At 41.6% G+C, this 18,122-nt stretch overlaps 1 protein-coding gene across 2 annotated transcripts in view; it reads right to left on the bottom strand.

Moving 5' to 3' along the window:
- The window catches only part of ARHGAP20 (Rho GTPase activating protein 20), a 71,416-nt gene that overhangs the window by 16,974 nt on the left and 36,320 nt on the right, over positions 1 to 18,122 (bottom strand). The window contains exons 5-10 of one of the 2 annotated variants that reach the window (XM_080377180.1): positions 16,692 to 16,733; positions 15,620 to 15,704; positions 12,658 to 12,735; positions 8,597 to 8,663; positions 6,489 to 6,671; positions 1,863 to 2,041 (exon numbers count right to left, since the gene is read on the bottom strand). In XM_080377180.1, the coding sequence (XP_080233306.1) occupies positions 1,863 to 2,041; positions 6,489 to 6,671; positions 8,597 to 8,663; positions 12,658 to 12,735; positions 15,620 to 15,704; positions 16,692 to 16,733 (634 nt within the window). The remainder of the gene's footprint in view (positions 1 to 1,862; positions 2,042 to 6,488; positions 6,672 to 8,596; positions 8,664 to 12,657; positions 12,736 to 15,619; positions 15,705 to 16,691; positions 16,734 to 18,122) is intronic. The other variant, XM_080377181.1, reaches the window with a different exon arrangement.

Raw genomic sequence — 18,122 nt, forward strand, 5'->3', positions numbered from 1 at the left:
ATAAAGGGTACACTGGGGAAGAGTTTCTTGTCATTAAACCAAGTTACTGTAACAGTGATAGCTAAGCAGTGGCATTTGATGAATTTCCTAGTCAAGGCTGTAAGGTAGGTCTTCCTGACACACAGCAGTGCAAACAAGTCTAATGGAAACTATTATTTCTACTTTTCTTTAATGTTTCTTTCTTGCTCTTGCAGAAGTTGAAAGCCAAGCATTCACGTAAGTGCAGACACCTTGGAGGAGCACCTTCACGGCAGCAGGATTTATGCCAGCATTGCCATCTTTTTCCAGGAGTTTAGAGCTCTGCTGTCAAAACAAGCTGAGTTCAACAGCACAGGATCTTAGCATATAAGCAAATGCTTTGAAAATATATTTTACATAAAATACCCACAAGAAAAAACTGGGAAGTCCCTCTTAAAGTAGCAAACCTAGACAAAATTATATGAATTAAGCTAACAGTGTAAGACAATTCAGTGTGGCAATGGCTAAAAGAGAGCCCTTCAGCTGTGAAAGCAAGTTTGAAGCTCTGAAGCAGAGGTATCAAATATGCCTGCAGCATTCATCCCTGATATGTTCCTTCTTTTGCAGGTAAATCCCACACAGTCCCTCAGATGCAGTATTCCATTCTCCAGAGTTGCTGCATGAAATCAAAAGTAAGTTATATTTTGTAGCATAAACAGAGTGTTTGAGATTCAAGGCACAAATTTTACCAAGCTATGATTTTATGCTTAGTAACTTTGGGGTTTTTTTCAGATAAAAATTCGTTAATATTTATGTTTTGGAGAAATTTCTGAAATGCAGCATTGGCTCATCTCTCAAATAGAGTGAATAAGGGACCAGGTTCTTCCAGAGTCCATCTCTGGAGGGCTTATTTAAATAACCTAAATGCTAAAAATGCACACCTCTCCCTCAAAAGAAAATAACAAACCCACACTATTAAAAGACCTGAAAAGTCCTGGTATGATTCGCTACCCAGGCAGTGCTAAAGTAGCACATCAAGCACAAGCTTTGGAGATAAACCATCTCTTCCTGTAAACTGGTGTAAACCCACTGATTTCAGTGAGGTTCTGGCAAGTTGTTCCAGCCAAAAGTTGGGTTGTTAGGATGAGGGGCTCAATCCTGCAGGGCTCACTCCCACTCCGTACATGTTTCAATTGCTGCACTGATAACAGGGCAGCCCTCAGTCCTGACCAAAAATGACACACATTTGCCTTAATTATGCCTAAGAATGGGCTTTAGGTCAACATTTTTCATGTTCCTGAACTGTTTTTGTGAGCAACCACAGCATTAGTGCTCCCTTGAGACAGGATGAAAAGATGCTCTTACAGGCTCCACCTTCCTGCCTATTTTTGCAGTGGTGCTGTCAGATCAAAAATGAGGACCCAGAGTGCTTGCCTGCTGTGGGATGCCTTCAAGAAAGGCTCTGAAACTGTCTGCTTAAGGGCAGGTAGCGTTTGTATGCACACGCAGGCTGTCTGTATGGGACAGTAGATGCCACATTTATGGAGTTGGGGATTTTACAGAGATCTTTGGAGTGGTTTAAAAAGTGTGTGTGAACGTGGCATTTATTTACACTGAGTAAGTGAGGATTAGGGAACCAGCCTTCCAGTGTGGGCTATAAAGAAGAAACAGCTCAGAGCAGCAGACAAATCACATACATTTCTCAAGCTGTTTGTTATTAACCAGGCCTGACCACAGCATATGTTAAAAACCAAAGTTCTTGCTGAGAACCACAAATGAGGTTTCCTTCTGGTTGCTCTGCTTGGGTAATTTCAGTGTCCCATTTACAAAGTGTCCCCATGTTCTCATTCACTACACAAAGAATTTCCACCACTGTAAGAGCCAGCCCTGAGCCTGGGACTCACCAAGAGGGGTTTGGGCAGGTTGTCATCCTCACAGATGGCTGTTAGCAAGAGGCCGAAGAGCTTCCCAGGAGCAGCAGATGTTGAGGAGAGGGGTGCATTGTCCAAGTGAGTGCCTGGGCCACGCCAAAAAGCCCAATTTATGATAGATCTTTTCCTTTTAAATGACTTTTGGCTTAAGTCTGCAGGAAGAGAAAGGTATTTATTAGAGCAAATGCATTTCAATTCTAATTCCAGTATTTGTTTTGCGGTGGTTACTATGGTTTCAAAGGAAAAAATGTCATGAACTCAACCAACTCCCTGGCATCCAGCTAAGCCTAAACCACCATACACATACCTGTGCATGTGTGTATGGAGAATGTGCTGCCTTACCCATGCTCTTAAAAGGATCACCAGCATCTGCACTGCACTGCTGGACCACAGTGTCAGCACTTAGCACTGAGTGCAGGATGGCAAACCTCAGCCCGCTGACTTTACACCAAGATGGACTGTGCTAAATAACTCATTTCTTACCCACAGGTGCAAAACCACAGACATTTTATTTGGAAAAAAAATAATACATAAACACCACCGCCCTCACCTTGGCTTGCTGTCTGGAGGCATCCTAATTCCCCTGGTAATGCAACAGAGCACCCACTCTCCCCACAAGTAACACCACAGAATCAGCTAATGGGGTGAGACATTTTCAGCCCAGGAAAATTCGCCACCTTTGCTCTCTTCTCCACAAAGCAAGTGTATCATTAGTGTCCTCGCTCTAAGCATTTACTGACCATGGCCCAGGGATGGTGCTTGCCCTTTAATCAATGCCTTCCAGATGGCATTTCAGCATACTGCCAACACACTGATGGGCTCCTTTTGTCTTCATTGATTTTAACATATTTAATGAGTTATCTAAAGAGCACCACTAATTGAAGCTCTTATTTGCAGTGTATAGAGAAGGAAATAATGGTATTGGGATACAAAAAAGGGGGGTCTGTATGACCTTTCTCAACATCAGCCAATACAAAGTCTTCTTAACAGCACAGGCTATGCTAAAGGTGGGTTGAGACTGTTTATGTTGAAAGTGCTAACTGGGAAAAACTTACTCTGATATATTTTTCCTTTTCTAGATGTTTTCAAAGAAAGTCAGCTTTGATTTAGTTGTTTGCCTACCCTATGCACCTTTCTGTTAGTGGTTCTTCCCTCAGCCAAACATTTTGCTTTCTGCTGTTTTAGAGGGCAGAGGGTAGAAGAAAGGTTTGCAGAAGTAAGGATTGTGGTATAATACCAGAATTTTTCTCCTGTACTTCACTACACTTGCTTTTTAGCCCAAATAGTGATTTTCATCATATGCCATTCCATTCTAGGAGATCATGCTCCCTTTGGGAATGGGCGGGAGACTTTTCATTAGAGGCTTACAGGATAAAAAGCTACAGTGTAACTCAAAATGTGAACATATGAATGTGAAAGCCTGATGAAAAATTCTTTTTGCAAAAAAAATTAAAGAGGATATAAATTTTAAGGAGTCCAAAGACTCATGAAATACAAGCTTGGCAGTGTCTAAAGCTTTACTTGACACGTCATGTTTTGGGAGAATATAACTAACCTATAACTTTCAAATGTTTGGGGTTTTTTCTTTAAGATGAACTGGATATTAGCACATGAATATGGTTTGCTTCACTTGGAGTTCTACTGACACAATGGCAAATACTGGTGATTTTTTCTGGCAACCCTGTAGATCTCAGTGGAAATAAAAATTAAGAAGAAATGCTATTTTGGAGAACAAGGAATAGCAGAAGTAGAAAAAATAAGGTTTTGAAATTAGGAACTTTTCTTAGTCTCTCACTGTTTGCTCCACTCCTAAAAGCCATGTCTCAAATTGACATTGTGAGCAAGGGGTAACTGTGATTAACTGCAGCTCTCTCCTGGGACAGGAAGGAAATCAGCGTTCTTCAACATAGCAGGGCCGAAACCAACAACTGATGTATGGCAATGAAATGCCATGTCACTTACAAAACTAACATTCATGAAACAACAGGAAAACTCATCCAGAATTTTCATATCCTCTTTTCTAAGGATTTGAGAAGTCTTAAGGTAAAGAGCAGATGAGAAGGGGAGGATGTATACTTTATTTTCTTGAATCTGTGCAAAGGTACATCACTAGGAGAAGCCCGGCCTCCTCTCAGCCAAGACAGATGCCAATAATTGCGCCGCAGAAGTACTTCCATACAAGAACCTTGCTCTGGCGGATTATTCTAGGCCAGAATCAGAAAAAAAGCAATACTTCCTTGGGTGCAGATCTTGCTCAGAGCTCACAGCAGCCATCTATTCTGCTTATATTTTACATGCAGGGAATTTCTATTCATAGATAGTGTCCCAGGCATGCACTGTGGCATTTCCACTTCTTGCAAACTAAGCAGAAACTTCTAAATAAAGCCTGAGATCTATTTAAAATGTAACATCCTTTCTGATCAACCTCCTAACTGCCAAACAGTTTTCAAAGACCTCCTTTCTATATTGAGACCAACCTGTTGAAATTTTGCTTTCTATTTTAACAGACAATTAAATAATAATTTGGATTACAGGCTAGCCAATGACAGCAGTCGGCTCTTTCAAGTTAAACTTCAAACAAATCAGTATTTACAATACTTTTTAGACATGCTCATAAGCATCACTTAATGGCTGTGTTTAACGGGTAGGCAACCTAGTATTCCTATTACGTTCTGAAAAGCTGCAGGAGAGGCAACAGGAACACTCCAGTTGTTCCACACAGTAAATTCTTCTGTACTTTTTTAAACCATCCTGCCAGGTCAGCTGTTGCAACTACACCGCTACAGTTAGTGTTCACACAGCTGCTTACTTCACATGATGGCCAGTTATCAGTCATTTCTGCCTGTCAACACCTACAATGCTGTCTAACTACGGTGCATGCTGGTACAACTGGGCAGCTACTCCTTGCTGCCTCCAGAAGGGACAGCATGTCCAGCACAGTGGTATCAGTGCAGGGAAGTGATGGGAGGGAGGATAGCACAGCATGTCTGGCAGTGAAATGTGGGGTTACAGACGCTGTTCCCTGTCAATTTGCCCTGTATGTGGTAGCGCGTCTAGTGGTTACCTAAGAACACAGATTTGGGCTTGCTGATCTGAAGATGAGCCCAAAGCCAGATCATAGCCTTGGCTTGCACACAGGTACCCTTCATCATTTTCTGAAACTAAAATAAGTGAGGAGTTGGGGAGTTGGGAAGAGCACAATGAACAGTGCTGTATGCAAGATACTCTGGTTTGCAAGCCGGCAGACCTGTACATCACTTTAAAAGGTGTTGTCTGGTGGAAGCAGGAAAGGTGAATGGCCTAAAAGGCTCTTTCTCCACTTAGCGCAGTCCCTGTGCATGACATGCAGGCTGCCGCAGGCTTCCGCTGCCCCAGAGCCAGCCTCCCCTCCCCTCCTGTGGCTTGCACAGCACCACTGACAACACATCTGCATTAGAACTTTACAGGCCTGATTTGCATTTCTATTTTCTCTTGCCAGTCAACGTCAGCTGCCAACCGGGGCCTGTAAACCTAATTACACCCCTTTGCTAGATTGCCTCATTCTTAAAATATGCCATGAAGTAATATATGATACAAATTACTGGGAAGGGGGTGATGAAGGCGTGTGGAAAGGAAATTAATTTATATAAAATGCAATCAATTTCCGGAATAATTTGTAACAGACACTGGTATAGCCTCACTATATTTAATTTCTAACATTACAAATGGATTCTATTTGTATATTGTGGGAGATCTTAGCTATTGGAGAGTGCACTGGATAACAGTGTGCATGTTATTTTTGATTATACAGTCATTAATGGTGAAGTAGGGCAGAGTTCCTAACTGAGCTCAGTACACCAGTGTGTTAAGCACAATAAAAACATACCATGGGATGCATCCTTGCCTAGAGTTTTCAGTCTAATGCCCAATCCTGTAAATATCTCATTCATTTTACTCATGAACAAAGAACAGTCATTGTGTCATTGACAAGAGAGTGCAAAACAGAGAGCTGGTGCTCCTATTTTTGCAGCACCAAGGCCAAAAGCAGAAGAAAACATTACTGTCTTCATTTACTCAAAAAGAACTGAAATAAAGAAGTTGCATTTGCTCCCCTCATCTAGGTACTCAAGTACATGCCTAGGCTTTGCCGCGTAAGGGTCCCTGTAAGGCAGGTGTGCAGTCGTAAGTACCTTGTTGAGATAAAAGATGCTGCCAAACATTGCATGGGAATTCTGTGCTGAAGTCAAGCCTTGACTTCTGAACCGCAAAACCACTCTGCCTTGCTACAGAGCATAGCAAGGGCTGCAGAGAGAAGCTCAGCTAATAAACTTACAAAAAATTGCAGGGGAGAGATCTTGTCTTTCTTTTGCTGGTTTTAGAACAACCATTTGACAGGCAGCTTGTCAAAATGTAACTTAACAAAGATGACACACATACAACAGCACACTGAAATCAGGGAGAGCTACATTGCAAAATCCCCGGTGCAGCTGGAAGGTACATCTGCATGCTCCTCTTGGCTTTCCACCACGCCCCCACCCCAGCACGTTTGCTTTCTATAGCAGAGCCAGGGAGATAGCCAGGCTGTGGGTGAACGATGCTGGGGTGAGCAGGGCAACATACCATTCAGCTGCTGGCACACAGCCAGGCGGCTTGGCTTCAGCACAAACTGGCACTGCAGCTCCTGGGGCAGCTGCTCTGTCAAGAAGGACCCCTGAAGCTGCCTGGGGCAGGCACAGTGCTTTGATCCGTGGGGCATAGCGTCACGAATGTGGCTCATTTTAATTCCAAAGGGATATTCATGTCCTGTTCAAAGAGAAATCATAATAATCTGTGTTGGATTGACTGGAGACTTGCAAAACTCCATCTGCCTTGGAGGAAAAGCAGATTTTGCATGCTGGCCTGAAGCATTTTCTCTCTCAGTAATCTCAGAATTGATGCTTTTCTGCATATTTACATGGGCATAAATCATACACTGGCAGATACAGAGTTATTGTGCTTGGTGTAATTAAACAGATGTAAAAGTAAAATCAGACCTATTATAGCTGTATCACATAAAAGCCCACCAGAAAAAATACACATGACTATTTCTGAATTCAGTGTTTATTCTTTCTGCTGCTCTGCTTGTGGCACTGAAAGTTAGGCATTGGTTGCTCATATTATTCTGGTAAGAAATGAGATTTTGGGAGCAACCATCTATCAAATTTTTGCTGAGCATGCAAAACCAAAAAAATCCAGTGTGAAAGTGATCTTTCCTCCCTCTCTGTGGTAAGTGCAACAGCCATCAACTCAGTCAAACGAGACACAATTATGGTTCCTGTCTGAGCCTGGAACAGGAAGGAAACATTAATCACAGGGCTAATGCAAATGAGCTAGGCTTGGCATTAACCAGCATCTTTGGGGACTACACAGAGGCAATTCATTTCTGGAGAAGCTTTCAAAATGCCACCAGAAAGATATTTTTTGGACTTGTCTGAAGACCTGGCATTGAAATATATTAAATGTGGATGCATTGTTAAGATGTTTTAGTTAACTTGGCACTCAAGACTCTGATAGTGGAAGAGACATTATTTAAGATTATAGGTAGTGTGAAGCAGAAGCATATTCAAACTCTGCTTCTGATGTCTACCTATGATAAAAGCTAGCCTTATCTAATAAACCTTTGCATAAATATCAAGAACAGCATCAATTTTATATCAGACTCTTCCTTCCCAAGGATTGTAACTTGAATTTGCAGTGAGAGAGAGTCAGTCAATTACAAAGGCCTTTCCCATTTCTGAATTCTCTGGTTCTAAGTATAAAACCATGGCTGTGACTTTTTCTGAAGAAGCTACATGTAATAGTCAGAAAGACAAAGTCTGGTATGTTTCAAAGACAAAATAGTTTGGATTGTCTATAAGGCGCACATGTTATAAATACTAATGTTGTCTGACTCCAGCAAAGCATTTGTAGCTAAAGTTGCTTTAAGAAGGAATGCTAAGATTTACTGGGGTTAGATTTGCAGGAGGAAACCAGAAAATCTACAAACTTTTCTTTTCTAATCATCTGTGAACTCATACAGCACAAGTAATGCTGGGCTTCTAAAGCAGAAGGTTCTTAGTAATGGGAAGGGATTTGTTCTCATTGAATCATGGGCCAAAATCAAATCAGTCCATCCAATCACTTCTGAGATTTGGGTTGATTCCCAGGAAGCAAATATTTCAAAAAGCATTTTAGAAAGTGAATAAGCAGTAATTTGCTCCTTATCAGAGGGGAGATGTCAGCCAGTAAGAGAAATACAGGATTAGACAAGGACCTCTTGAATCAGCTGAGTTGTGGAAGAATGGAAGATTTCTCAAAACTCTACTGAGTTTTGCTGAGGAGGGGAGTAAACAATGCTATGGAGGTGTAGGAAGATATATGGTAAAGCTGGACCAGCTCCAGGAAAGGAGGTTAGTGAGTGGAGCGGCTGACTGTAGAAAGACTGAGGCTCATGCAGCAAAATTGGAGCAGAAGTAAATGAACTTTTTCAACTTCTTAGTGACACAAGCAGACAATTGCTCTTCAAAACAAAGGATCAGCATCTGACTAGCTCCCAAATAGGCAAACTTGCGTGACAGGGAAGTAAGAGAAAAAACAGGAAAAACAAAACAGAAGAGGAAATTGCGTTTCAGTCTTCTCTGTATTTCTTGCTTCCTTCAGCACTAAAAACTGAGTGAACGTTGAAAAACAAAACTATGTTAAGAACTTACCAATAAGAGGGTAAGGAGCATCTTCTCTTCCTGAAATCACCCACAGCTTGTAGTCTTTTTCAGAGCCCTTTAAAATCAAAATTAAGAAAGTTTGACAGCCATTAACAAGAGGTTCGTGTTAGGTTTCTCACAATAAAGATAATCTGCATGTTGTCAGTGGGATCAAAGGAACCCCCTTACTTTTGCAGTGCCCAAATTTGCCACCAGCAAAGCTTCTGAATTGTGTCTGTCCTGTGCAATGTGGTTTATGTGACCAGGGTCAAGCTCCCAGAAGTGCGAGGGGCTGGAGTCCACCATCTCATTTCTGAAGGAAAAGGGGAAGATTCGCACCAGTTCTTTCACTGTTCCTGGAAGCAGAGGAGGTCACAGCCTGCCAGGACTCAGGACTGCTGTTGAGGCTAGACTAAGATGTTGGCCACACCAGACCCCGCAGTCACGTAGCTGAGTTGGTCCCCAGCTCATGTGTTTTCTCATTCCCAGGAGGCTGGAAATGAGGCAGCCCCCAGCATGATTGGGACCTCTGGCTCCGGGTGCTTCTCCTGGTTCCCAGCACATCTGTGCCCCACTTCTCCCTGCTGGTGCTGAGCAGCACTCATCCCCAAGGAGAGACAAGTCTGATCCGCTGGAGGGATTACAGATAAGCAGCGCAAAGCGGAGGCCTGCTGCAGAGTGTGTGGCAGGCTGTGGGCAGTTCATGTGAGCTAAGGTGACCCTTCAGCTCCGTCCTGAGTACCAGGGTAACTGCATCCTCTGGGACATGCTCTGGCACACAGGGATCCCCAGCCTCATACCTGAGACCTCTGCTGCACCGTCTCCCCAGTTCCTCTACAGCCCTTGCCAAGTGGCAGGTGTGGAAGCTTGTCAGCCAACAGCATCCCATACCTTGCACTGGAGAGCAGGGCAGGAGCATCATCGCCTGAGACCTGAGCCCATATTGACGATGCTAAGGCGAGGATGATACCCAAGGGGCTCCTGGCACTCAGCACTGCTCCAAAATCTCCTTGTAGGGCTGCCATCAGCCCTTTTGTGCAGCCCTTTTGTGTGGAACAGCTTGGGATTGCTGAATGGTGCTTTAAGATTGCTGAGTCCTCTTTTAAAATTTACAGCAGAGAGGATAAATTTACATCAAAGGAGATAATTTCCAGAGGACTGGAGACTGTGAACATCTTTGGGAAAAGCTGCGTAAAACCGCTGATTTAAAAGCCAATTCTAAATATTGCCTTTAGCATAAATATACAACCCAATGTTACAGTTTAATTGAAGCAGGAGAATGGTACATTACTGCAGATATGACAGTGAGATAATAGAAATAAAAAGAATGGCATTTAATAGAAACCATTTTTTCAAGACAAAAGGTAATAGCAAGTGGATAAATACACCATATGAAAAGTGATCTATTATACTTTAAATCCCTTTTCAGTGACACTGCTAAATCAGGATAATTAAAATATAAAAAGTTTTCTGGCTACAAAAGGTGATAAATGCCTCATGATAGTATGTATTTAGCTCTAAAATTAAATCTTACCTCCTTTTAAACAGATTTGCCTACTATACTGCATTGTCTGGACCTTCACCCAGTGCCCCCAGAGCTCTTGGACTTTCTACTCCCTGTACTCACCCAGTGTAATGCTAATAGACCCAATAAAGCCTTCGCAGCTTGCTCTCTGACTGACAGAGCTTTCTGGCCCATATTAGCACTGCTGTTAAGTTAGCTAGCAGGGGGCAGAAGGAAAATAAATAGGCTTTGGAGACATCTCTGATGCCTCAGGGCAAGCAGCCAGGAGCAAATAAATACAGCTGAGGAGCACAAGAAAGGGTATTTACTTTTCCTTTTAAATATACATATGAAAGGGTTTGTCGCAGTGAAGAGGAAGCTAGGGAAGGGGAAGAGCTAGTAAGCGCAGTTTCAGGAGACAGACTGCTCATCTCTCAATTGCAAATGTCCTTTATGGGCTTTATGAGGCCATTTGTCAGTATAAACGTGACTGTCGCAGAAAAGTCAGCAAGTGTACTTATGGAGCTGGAAACCCAAGGCCCTTCTTTCTGCCCTACTTGATAATTTGGAACAGATGATCAATGCCATTCTGCACAAACTAGTTGTCATTTTACCAGAGCAACCACAGAGGGAAAAACCCTGATGTGTTAAACCAGAGTGAGCTCAGCCAACGTAATAGCCCATTAATCACACAACATGTGAAATGTAGTTTTTATAATTGCCATTGAAAAGTCATAGAGCTCCTTTCAAGTGGTTCTCTCTGGACATAAATAAAAAAACTTGCAGCGGCACATAAGGAAAAGCTTCCTTGCAGTCAGAACAACCCTGAGAGGGGGTTGGGTGTTTGCGTGATACACAGACTACAGCTTAATTTATTTAGCTTGTTTGATTTTATTACTAATCTTGTGATATGCCTCTAATGAAAGAGGCTTTATGCCATGAAGATGCAGTGAAAAAAAGTTGTATATTACTTGGGCAGATAATTCTGCAGGCAAGATTTTACATTTTTTGGATGGCTTTCATTCTTTTTCCACTTGAAATAAAAACATAACAAGGAGGAAAGGATTGGTTGTGATACATACAAAAGAACACAAAGCTGGTTTTGTGTTCTGAGCCTCCTCCTGCTCATCTCAAACAAAATATTCTCTCCTAATACTACCATTTCCCTGGGTTTTCTGCACACAAAATGAGGAAGTGCAAATGACAACCATAAAACGGGTAAAACTGAAGCACATCATAATAAAGACTTGCAGCATAGTCTCTTGATTTTTGGTGCAGACTGTGGGAGACAATCTGCAATTAAAATCCTAGTTTTAACTAATCTCTTATCCTTTTCACCTTGCTACCCCTCCATCAACTCCAGAGCTACCTTAATGGGACAGACTGCTGGATCCTGAGCTCAGGCCAGAGCCTCAGCCCTGGTGTAAATGGGATGTCTGAGCCATAACAAGATGGCTAGGCAGAAACTGCTCTGCCTGGGAAATACCAAGCTAGCAGAATAGGTCCCTGGATGCATTAAAAGCCGTTAAGTAAGGGATAATGAATGTTAGGGAAGGCAAATTCTGAAGTTACTCCAACTTTTGCTGTGGGTCTCCAGAAGCCCCAGAGAAGCACAAGAGTGGCATTTTGGTCATATTTAACTCTTCACACTCAGGGTTGTGGTAAGGAAAGACTTGTCAGATGCCACACAATGAGATCAACACATGCATCAGGAGTAAGACGTTAAAAAAAATCTTGTCAACCAAATAGCAGACTGACAGGCAAGTTAAGAAGCTATTATCCAGGAGCTTCTATGACCATCGATGTTGGTTGCAGCCACACTGTGAAACAATGAAGGAAACAGAATAAGGGAACCAGAATTTTTGTCCCTTGCACTGATTCACTACTATACCTGAAGCACTACCTTGTCTGTTTTAAGGCAAAGCAAGCCACCTGAGGCAGTACTTGATCTACTAGGGATCACTGCAGCTACTTGGTGCACTACCCTGCATTATTGTAAGTCCTGTAAGAGGCTTTTCCAAACCGTTTCAGGACATTGCTTAAATTGGGTGCATTCAGATTCTGTGCAATCGCTCAGTTACATTCATATCTCACTTAGCAATAAAGGTCCATGGATATTTAGAGTGTGGACACTTGAGAGCAGTGCTTGTACTTGTAATCTGAGGACATGTCTGATTATGAATGTTTGCACATTTTGAAATGAACTAACAATCAGGTCAGTAGGTTTCATGTTCACACTGAAGTATGCAAAAGGAGCTGTATCAAACTCTCACCTCTTGTGTCAAGATATCTCCTCCTAGGCAACAGCAAAATAGATTTAAAAGCCACTTCAAACATGATGGATCCCTTACAGGGATGAGAGACTTACTCAAAACTTTTAAGGCACTTGATGACCTCTGGAAATCTACACAGCAATGGACTTTTACTTACCTTCAACAACACCGAATTGCTATGATAAAGGATTTCATTAATATTCATATCCTAAAACTTGGAAAAAGTGCAAGAAAAGATTTGGTTATTAAAAGTGACTACAAAAAGACTCATTAAAACTGGTGCAAGGACTTACGTTAATTCCCAGCTGCTGCAGAGCCATCAGAATTACATCATTTGCTGTATCAACATTAGTTACACTTAGAGTTTTTGACTGTGAACAGAAAAAAGGAGAAGAGGAAAAGGGCATTAAGAATTTGCATTTGTGAGCAGTATCTGAAGTGCAATAGCTTTGTGTAATTAATTGTTGGAAAAATTGAGAGTATTCTGTTAAAATTTCACTTGATAAATAAGTTATACTACATAGGTAAAGATCCAGCTGTCTGAGGCCAACATTTGACTCCTCTGTTTTGTTACATACTCTCTGTATATGTTCCCCACCTTCCCAACAGCTCCATCAGAAGGCAGAGTGCCATGATTACTGGGGGACAAGACTTCCACATTAAAATATGCAAAAAGACACCGCCACTAACTGCACTTTAGACACTGCATAAGAGAACTGTAATGGTTTAATCTAAAAGCATGCAAGTTCCCTTTGAAAAAATGAAATATTTCAGTGGGTGTTTTCAGTGAAGTAAGAGGTTCTCATATCAATTATTAATAATTTCTGTTCTTTTCTACTGAAGAACTCCCTGGCAAGAAAATACTGTACACAGACTGTTCACCTCTATATCCTTTGCCACATTGTATATAGGTTTCTCAAAGCTTGATTTGGCTTAGTCCCGGAAGCACTTCCTCCTGGTAATTTTTCATCCAGTTAAAATGCTACCTCTCCAGCATCCTCCAAAATCTGCTGATCGGCAGTATGGAAAAGCATGGATCAGCAGAAATGCCACTTTCTAAATAGTTACAGCGACCAGCACAAAGTGCCAAGCTTTGTGTCAGAGGAAGTGTTGCTTTCCACAAGGCAGTCTTTCCAGAGTGAGATTTCAGCACCTGCTGCCTGGCACCAGTAGGATTCCCATACAACTGGGCAATGCTCGGTACCTCAGCATCATGGGCTGCTCTTATGCAGGGCAGCGCATTTCAAACACCCCAGGTTTAATGCCTCCATCTTCAGCCTTGGCAGGATGTGGCAGCACTGATGCCATCGCCTTGCAAAGGCGAGAACAAGCAGGGAGAGCGCGTCCAGAGTGTTTTTTGCTTGCACTGTAACATCCACACTGGCCTCACTTCCAAACCGACAGGCAGCTCCCACACATCAAGCCCAAATTACTAAGCCCTCTTTAGAGGCATGCTGGTTTGGCTCCGCTAACAAGACGACACAGAGTTTGGACTGCAGCTGGTTCATGGCCAGCCTAAAGCCCTGGCAGGACAAACACAGGCCCACTGCAACAAACTGTCCAAGTGTATCCAATGGCCCAAAGAAGGGAAGGTAGGGAAGGTGGTAGAGGCAGGATGCAAATGTTCACTGCCAGTCCCAAGACAGTTTGCTATACCCTGCTACCCTGTGTAGCATATCAATTTTATACTGGCCATAGATGTTCAGGTGAAACAAGCCTCTGACATTTTGCATTTAGAAAAGATCTGAGTTGTACAGTCCCTGACTGTAACAAGATGCCATGGCAATAAAAGGAAAGTAGTGAGAATTCAGTATATCTTGCTTCAGGACATATCTGAACGCTCATACCATAAAAAATTTAACATTTGCCTGAAGCAATGACATCTGGCTCTCAGGAGTAGGTCAGCGCATTTGCATAAGTTTTGCTCTTGGCTAGAATATAGTAAAATGGTTTGTGCTTTGTGTTCAGCCTTCCTTACCCTCCAAAAATGAAATAGTTCTTGGGCTTCTCCAGCTGCTGCAGCACAGGGACCACAGTGCCATAAGAACTATTTGCATCACAAAGTTTCCATCTGTTCCTCCTCTGTTTTATTACTGATAATAGCTAGACTACAGTGTGTCGTTTCTAGGACTGTTAGGATCAGGAAACAGTATTTGGCACATGAGCTAATTATAGCTAAGGACAAAAGACATTTTATAAAAAACCCAAACCCTGATGTACAAGAGTACAACACCTGAGTGTGTGTATGATTTACAGTCATTTATACCTGAGCATATCTTGATCTGCAGTTCTGGATTTGAACTACTACAAATATTGTTATTGTTTATTAAGCCTTGTCTTAGTGACCTGGTAATTCTAACTATTATCGTTTACCTTAATAACGATTTTCCAAAAAAAAAAAAGAAAAAAAAAAGGCAGACTTCTTTATGCTTACATCTGTGCAAATACAGAATTCTAAGTGAAGATTCACTGTTGGGCAAAGACCTCCAATGAAGTCTGACTTCTGTCAAAATTTCTTATGTCCTTGCAAATGCTCTTTAGGCTTCTGAGCATGAAATACAGATCTTACAAGCACAGAAAAAGAAGAGAAATGTATAAGAAACAGAGGAAGAATGGATGGATTATCACTGAATGCTAGGGTATCCCTAGGGAACTGGCTCTATACAAGAATTTAGTTTAAAATGGTTAAAAAGGACTTAGTAAAAAAGGTGCAAATCACTTTGTAGATGACCTTTCTTTACCAATTTACTTTGAGCCTATAAATTTACCAGCATCAGTTAGTTGATGAAAATCATGCTTAAGGCAATTTCAGGGTGTTCATATACACAGCTTTACTGACTTATGACCATTATAAGCAATAAAACACACTGCAACTTTGCAGAACTGAATGAAGGCAGCTGTGGGTTTGGATCAGTTTTACAAGCACAAAAAGGGTACATTGTACTGGCATTTCCGAAGATGCTTATGCATAAGTTCCGCTAGAGGTGTTCCTTGGGATTTCACACTGTACAGTCTTTAGTTTGTGTGCCAGAATCAGTATTTCTTACCAAGCACAATGTCTTTAAAATGGAACTCATGTATTAAACACAGGAAACAAACATTTCAGGGCTGCATATGACAAGCCTTTTCAAGGGACTGGATCCTTAAAGAAGGCTGCAAACTAAAAGAACCCTCCCAATATCCAAAGGATTTACAGGTGACTAGCACTCATAGGTGACATGAATCTAGATCCCCATTTAGCTCAAGAGCACTTACATATGCACAAGTTCCCACGTCCTTTGCAATTATCTTCAGAGGAATGCTTTTAGGGTAGTCTTTTTCCTTCTCTTCTCTTATTTGACTGACAAAACAAGTACAAAACAAGTAAATTTTTAATATTGTAAGCATAAATAGCAAGATGGAGATTTAAATAGCAATTGAGCAGTAGCTGGATAAGAAGCAGACTGCAGATGTACTGCAACAGAAAGATCTCTAAGGACAAGAAAACATCCAGAAGTATCTGGAAGGGACGCTGACTGTGACCCTCAGTAATGCCCTATTGTATTAAACTTCATTGTAGAAACCAGGGTAAGCAGCAGAGAAACTGGATTCAAAAAATCAAGTTAAAACTACCCATCATTGTGATGGCTCGGTCTGCAAACAGGCTCCTACTGGAATCAGTTACATTCCATTGCATGGACCAGTTCAAAGGACCAAACAGGAGAAGAGTGAATTAGAAATCATTCCTAGAAAATATGATCTAAACAACCCCAGGAACTCTGAAGAATCACAGAAAAAAACAACCCTCAACCAAAAGAACTAGGTGGCCAGAAAACAAACCCGTCACTAATAATTTTCTGTCCAAACACTGACTGAAATAAGACAGTTCTATTTATGCAAACCCTCCCACCATACCCTCCAGCTTGGGATACACTTTGTAAGACCAAAACACAGCCAGCAATGAGCAGCACACAGCTTAGAGCAGAGGTTCCTGAGCTGGGCTTGCTTAGATGCCATCACCATGGAAAGTGTCCCAGGCTCAACTAGAGCAATGGTGGCAGAGGCTCCTACAACTGTGTAGGGAAGGGACCATATGCAACAGGAATCGTTCCAGTTTTGTGCTGAGCCATGTTCAGGCACAAGGAAGCATTTCCCTCCTTGCGCAGTGACCGCTGCATGAAGGGCACATACCATCTTCTGCAGGGAGAAGACATGAGGTGTTTATTGTCTTATTATCACTTTGAAAGAGCTTATCTATCATGATGGCATAGGCACCACAGCTTGGGAATCACTGGTCTAGGTGACTGGAACTCTTTTCAGTGTCTTCAAAGACCGTAGAATAAAGTACCTTTGCAAAAAAGACAGCCACGTTTCCTTTTGTTCTGCAGACCTGCAAGAATTTCAGAAAGACAGGGACAAATCAGCCATCATGGTAATACCAAAATAGCCCTTGTACAAATCATGGCGGAATGGATTGGTTGCAATTTCCATAAATACCTACAAAAACTAAAAGGTTTTTCCAGATGTGAATGAAAAATCTGTTTCCCTGCAAAATCAACTGAAAAGCCTGCCATGGAGATCAAAACCCCCAGTTACCAGTTTTTATCACAAAACGTATAGCTTTACCAGTAAATTCAGTAGGAAATGGGTTGAGTTCTTAAACTAACGTCCAAATAGAAGAGGAGGACATTTTAAAATAAGAGTTAATTCAGAAGTTTAAAGATATTTCCTCAGGTATATAGACTGCTTTCCACTTCCACTATTCCAATTCTCTTCTTATTACTTGGGTTATCAGCACATCACAAAGAACGCATAAGCCACAATGAAAAAAAGGTCCCATTGTACTTAATAGGGTTTAACTTTGGACATTTTAAGGCTTATCTCATTTATCTTTGTCTCATTTATACACTTTCAAGGACACAAAATTGTCCAGTTAAATGTAGCTAATAATAGGATTGGGCAAGGAATCTAACTTAATTTGGCTTCAACTTTCTTGATTTAAATTCTGCCCCAGATGGAGTAACTGCTATTCCCACTGCTGTTTCTGCAAATCAAGTTCTTCAGATTTTCAGAGCAGGCATTTAGGGAACTACAAACCTACTGAATGATGCTGTGAGGGGAACACACTTTATAAACATTAAATATGTGATTCTGCTTTGGCTGCTTCAATTCTGTTGGATATGCATCTACAGACTCATGCATGGTGTTTTAGATTTTTCTGTGCACCTCCGGACATAAAATAATTTCACCTCTATAAAATCTCTGAAGCTGTTTTGATTGAAGCTATTGCCTTCCTATTCAACTACTTTCTGGTAGCTCTAAAGGATCACATACTGTCTCTAGATCAAAGCTCATGTTTATTGGCAAGAGCTCAACTGAAAATCAATAGAAAAATTCAGCTTTGTTTCAGGTTTATTAAGTGAAAAAAAACATAAACAGCACAACCAGCTCAATAGAGAGCAGTTTGTGCACAGCATTCTCTTTGGATACAGACAATGTGACATACAAATTAAGCTGCATGCGTCAGCTTTTGCTCACTGTTGGTAAAGAGGAAAATGCATTTTCCAAGACCCAGCCAAATTACTGTGGCTAAGCAGCTGGGATTTCAGGGGAATGGTGCCCTCCCTTACCCAAAGTGACGACAGAGCCCTCCTGCTGAGTATAAAATTAGCCTAATCACTGAAATTACCTCTACAGTCTTTATGTGTCCTACAGTCAATGCTGCAAAGACAGACCAAAAATCTTTCTCTCTATTAAAATTCAGAGATTCTGCTGTAAG

The sequence above is a fragment of the Falco punctatus genome, assembly GCF_963210335.1.
Source record: "Falco punctatus genome assembly, chromosome: 2".
NCBI classification, from domain to species: Eukaryota; Metazoa; Chordata; class Aves; order Falconiformes; family Falconidae; genus Falco; species Falco punctatus.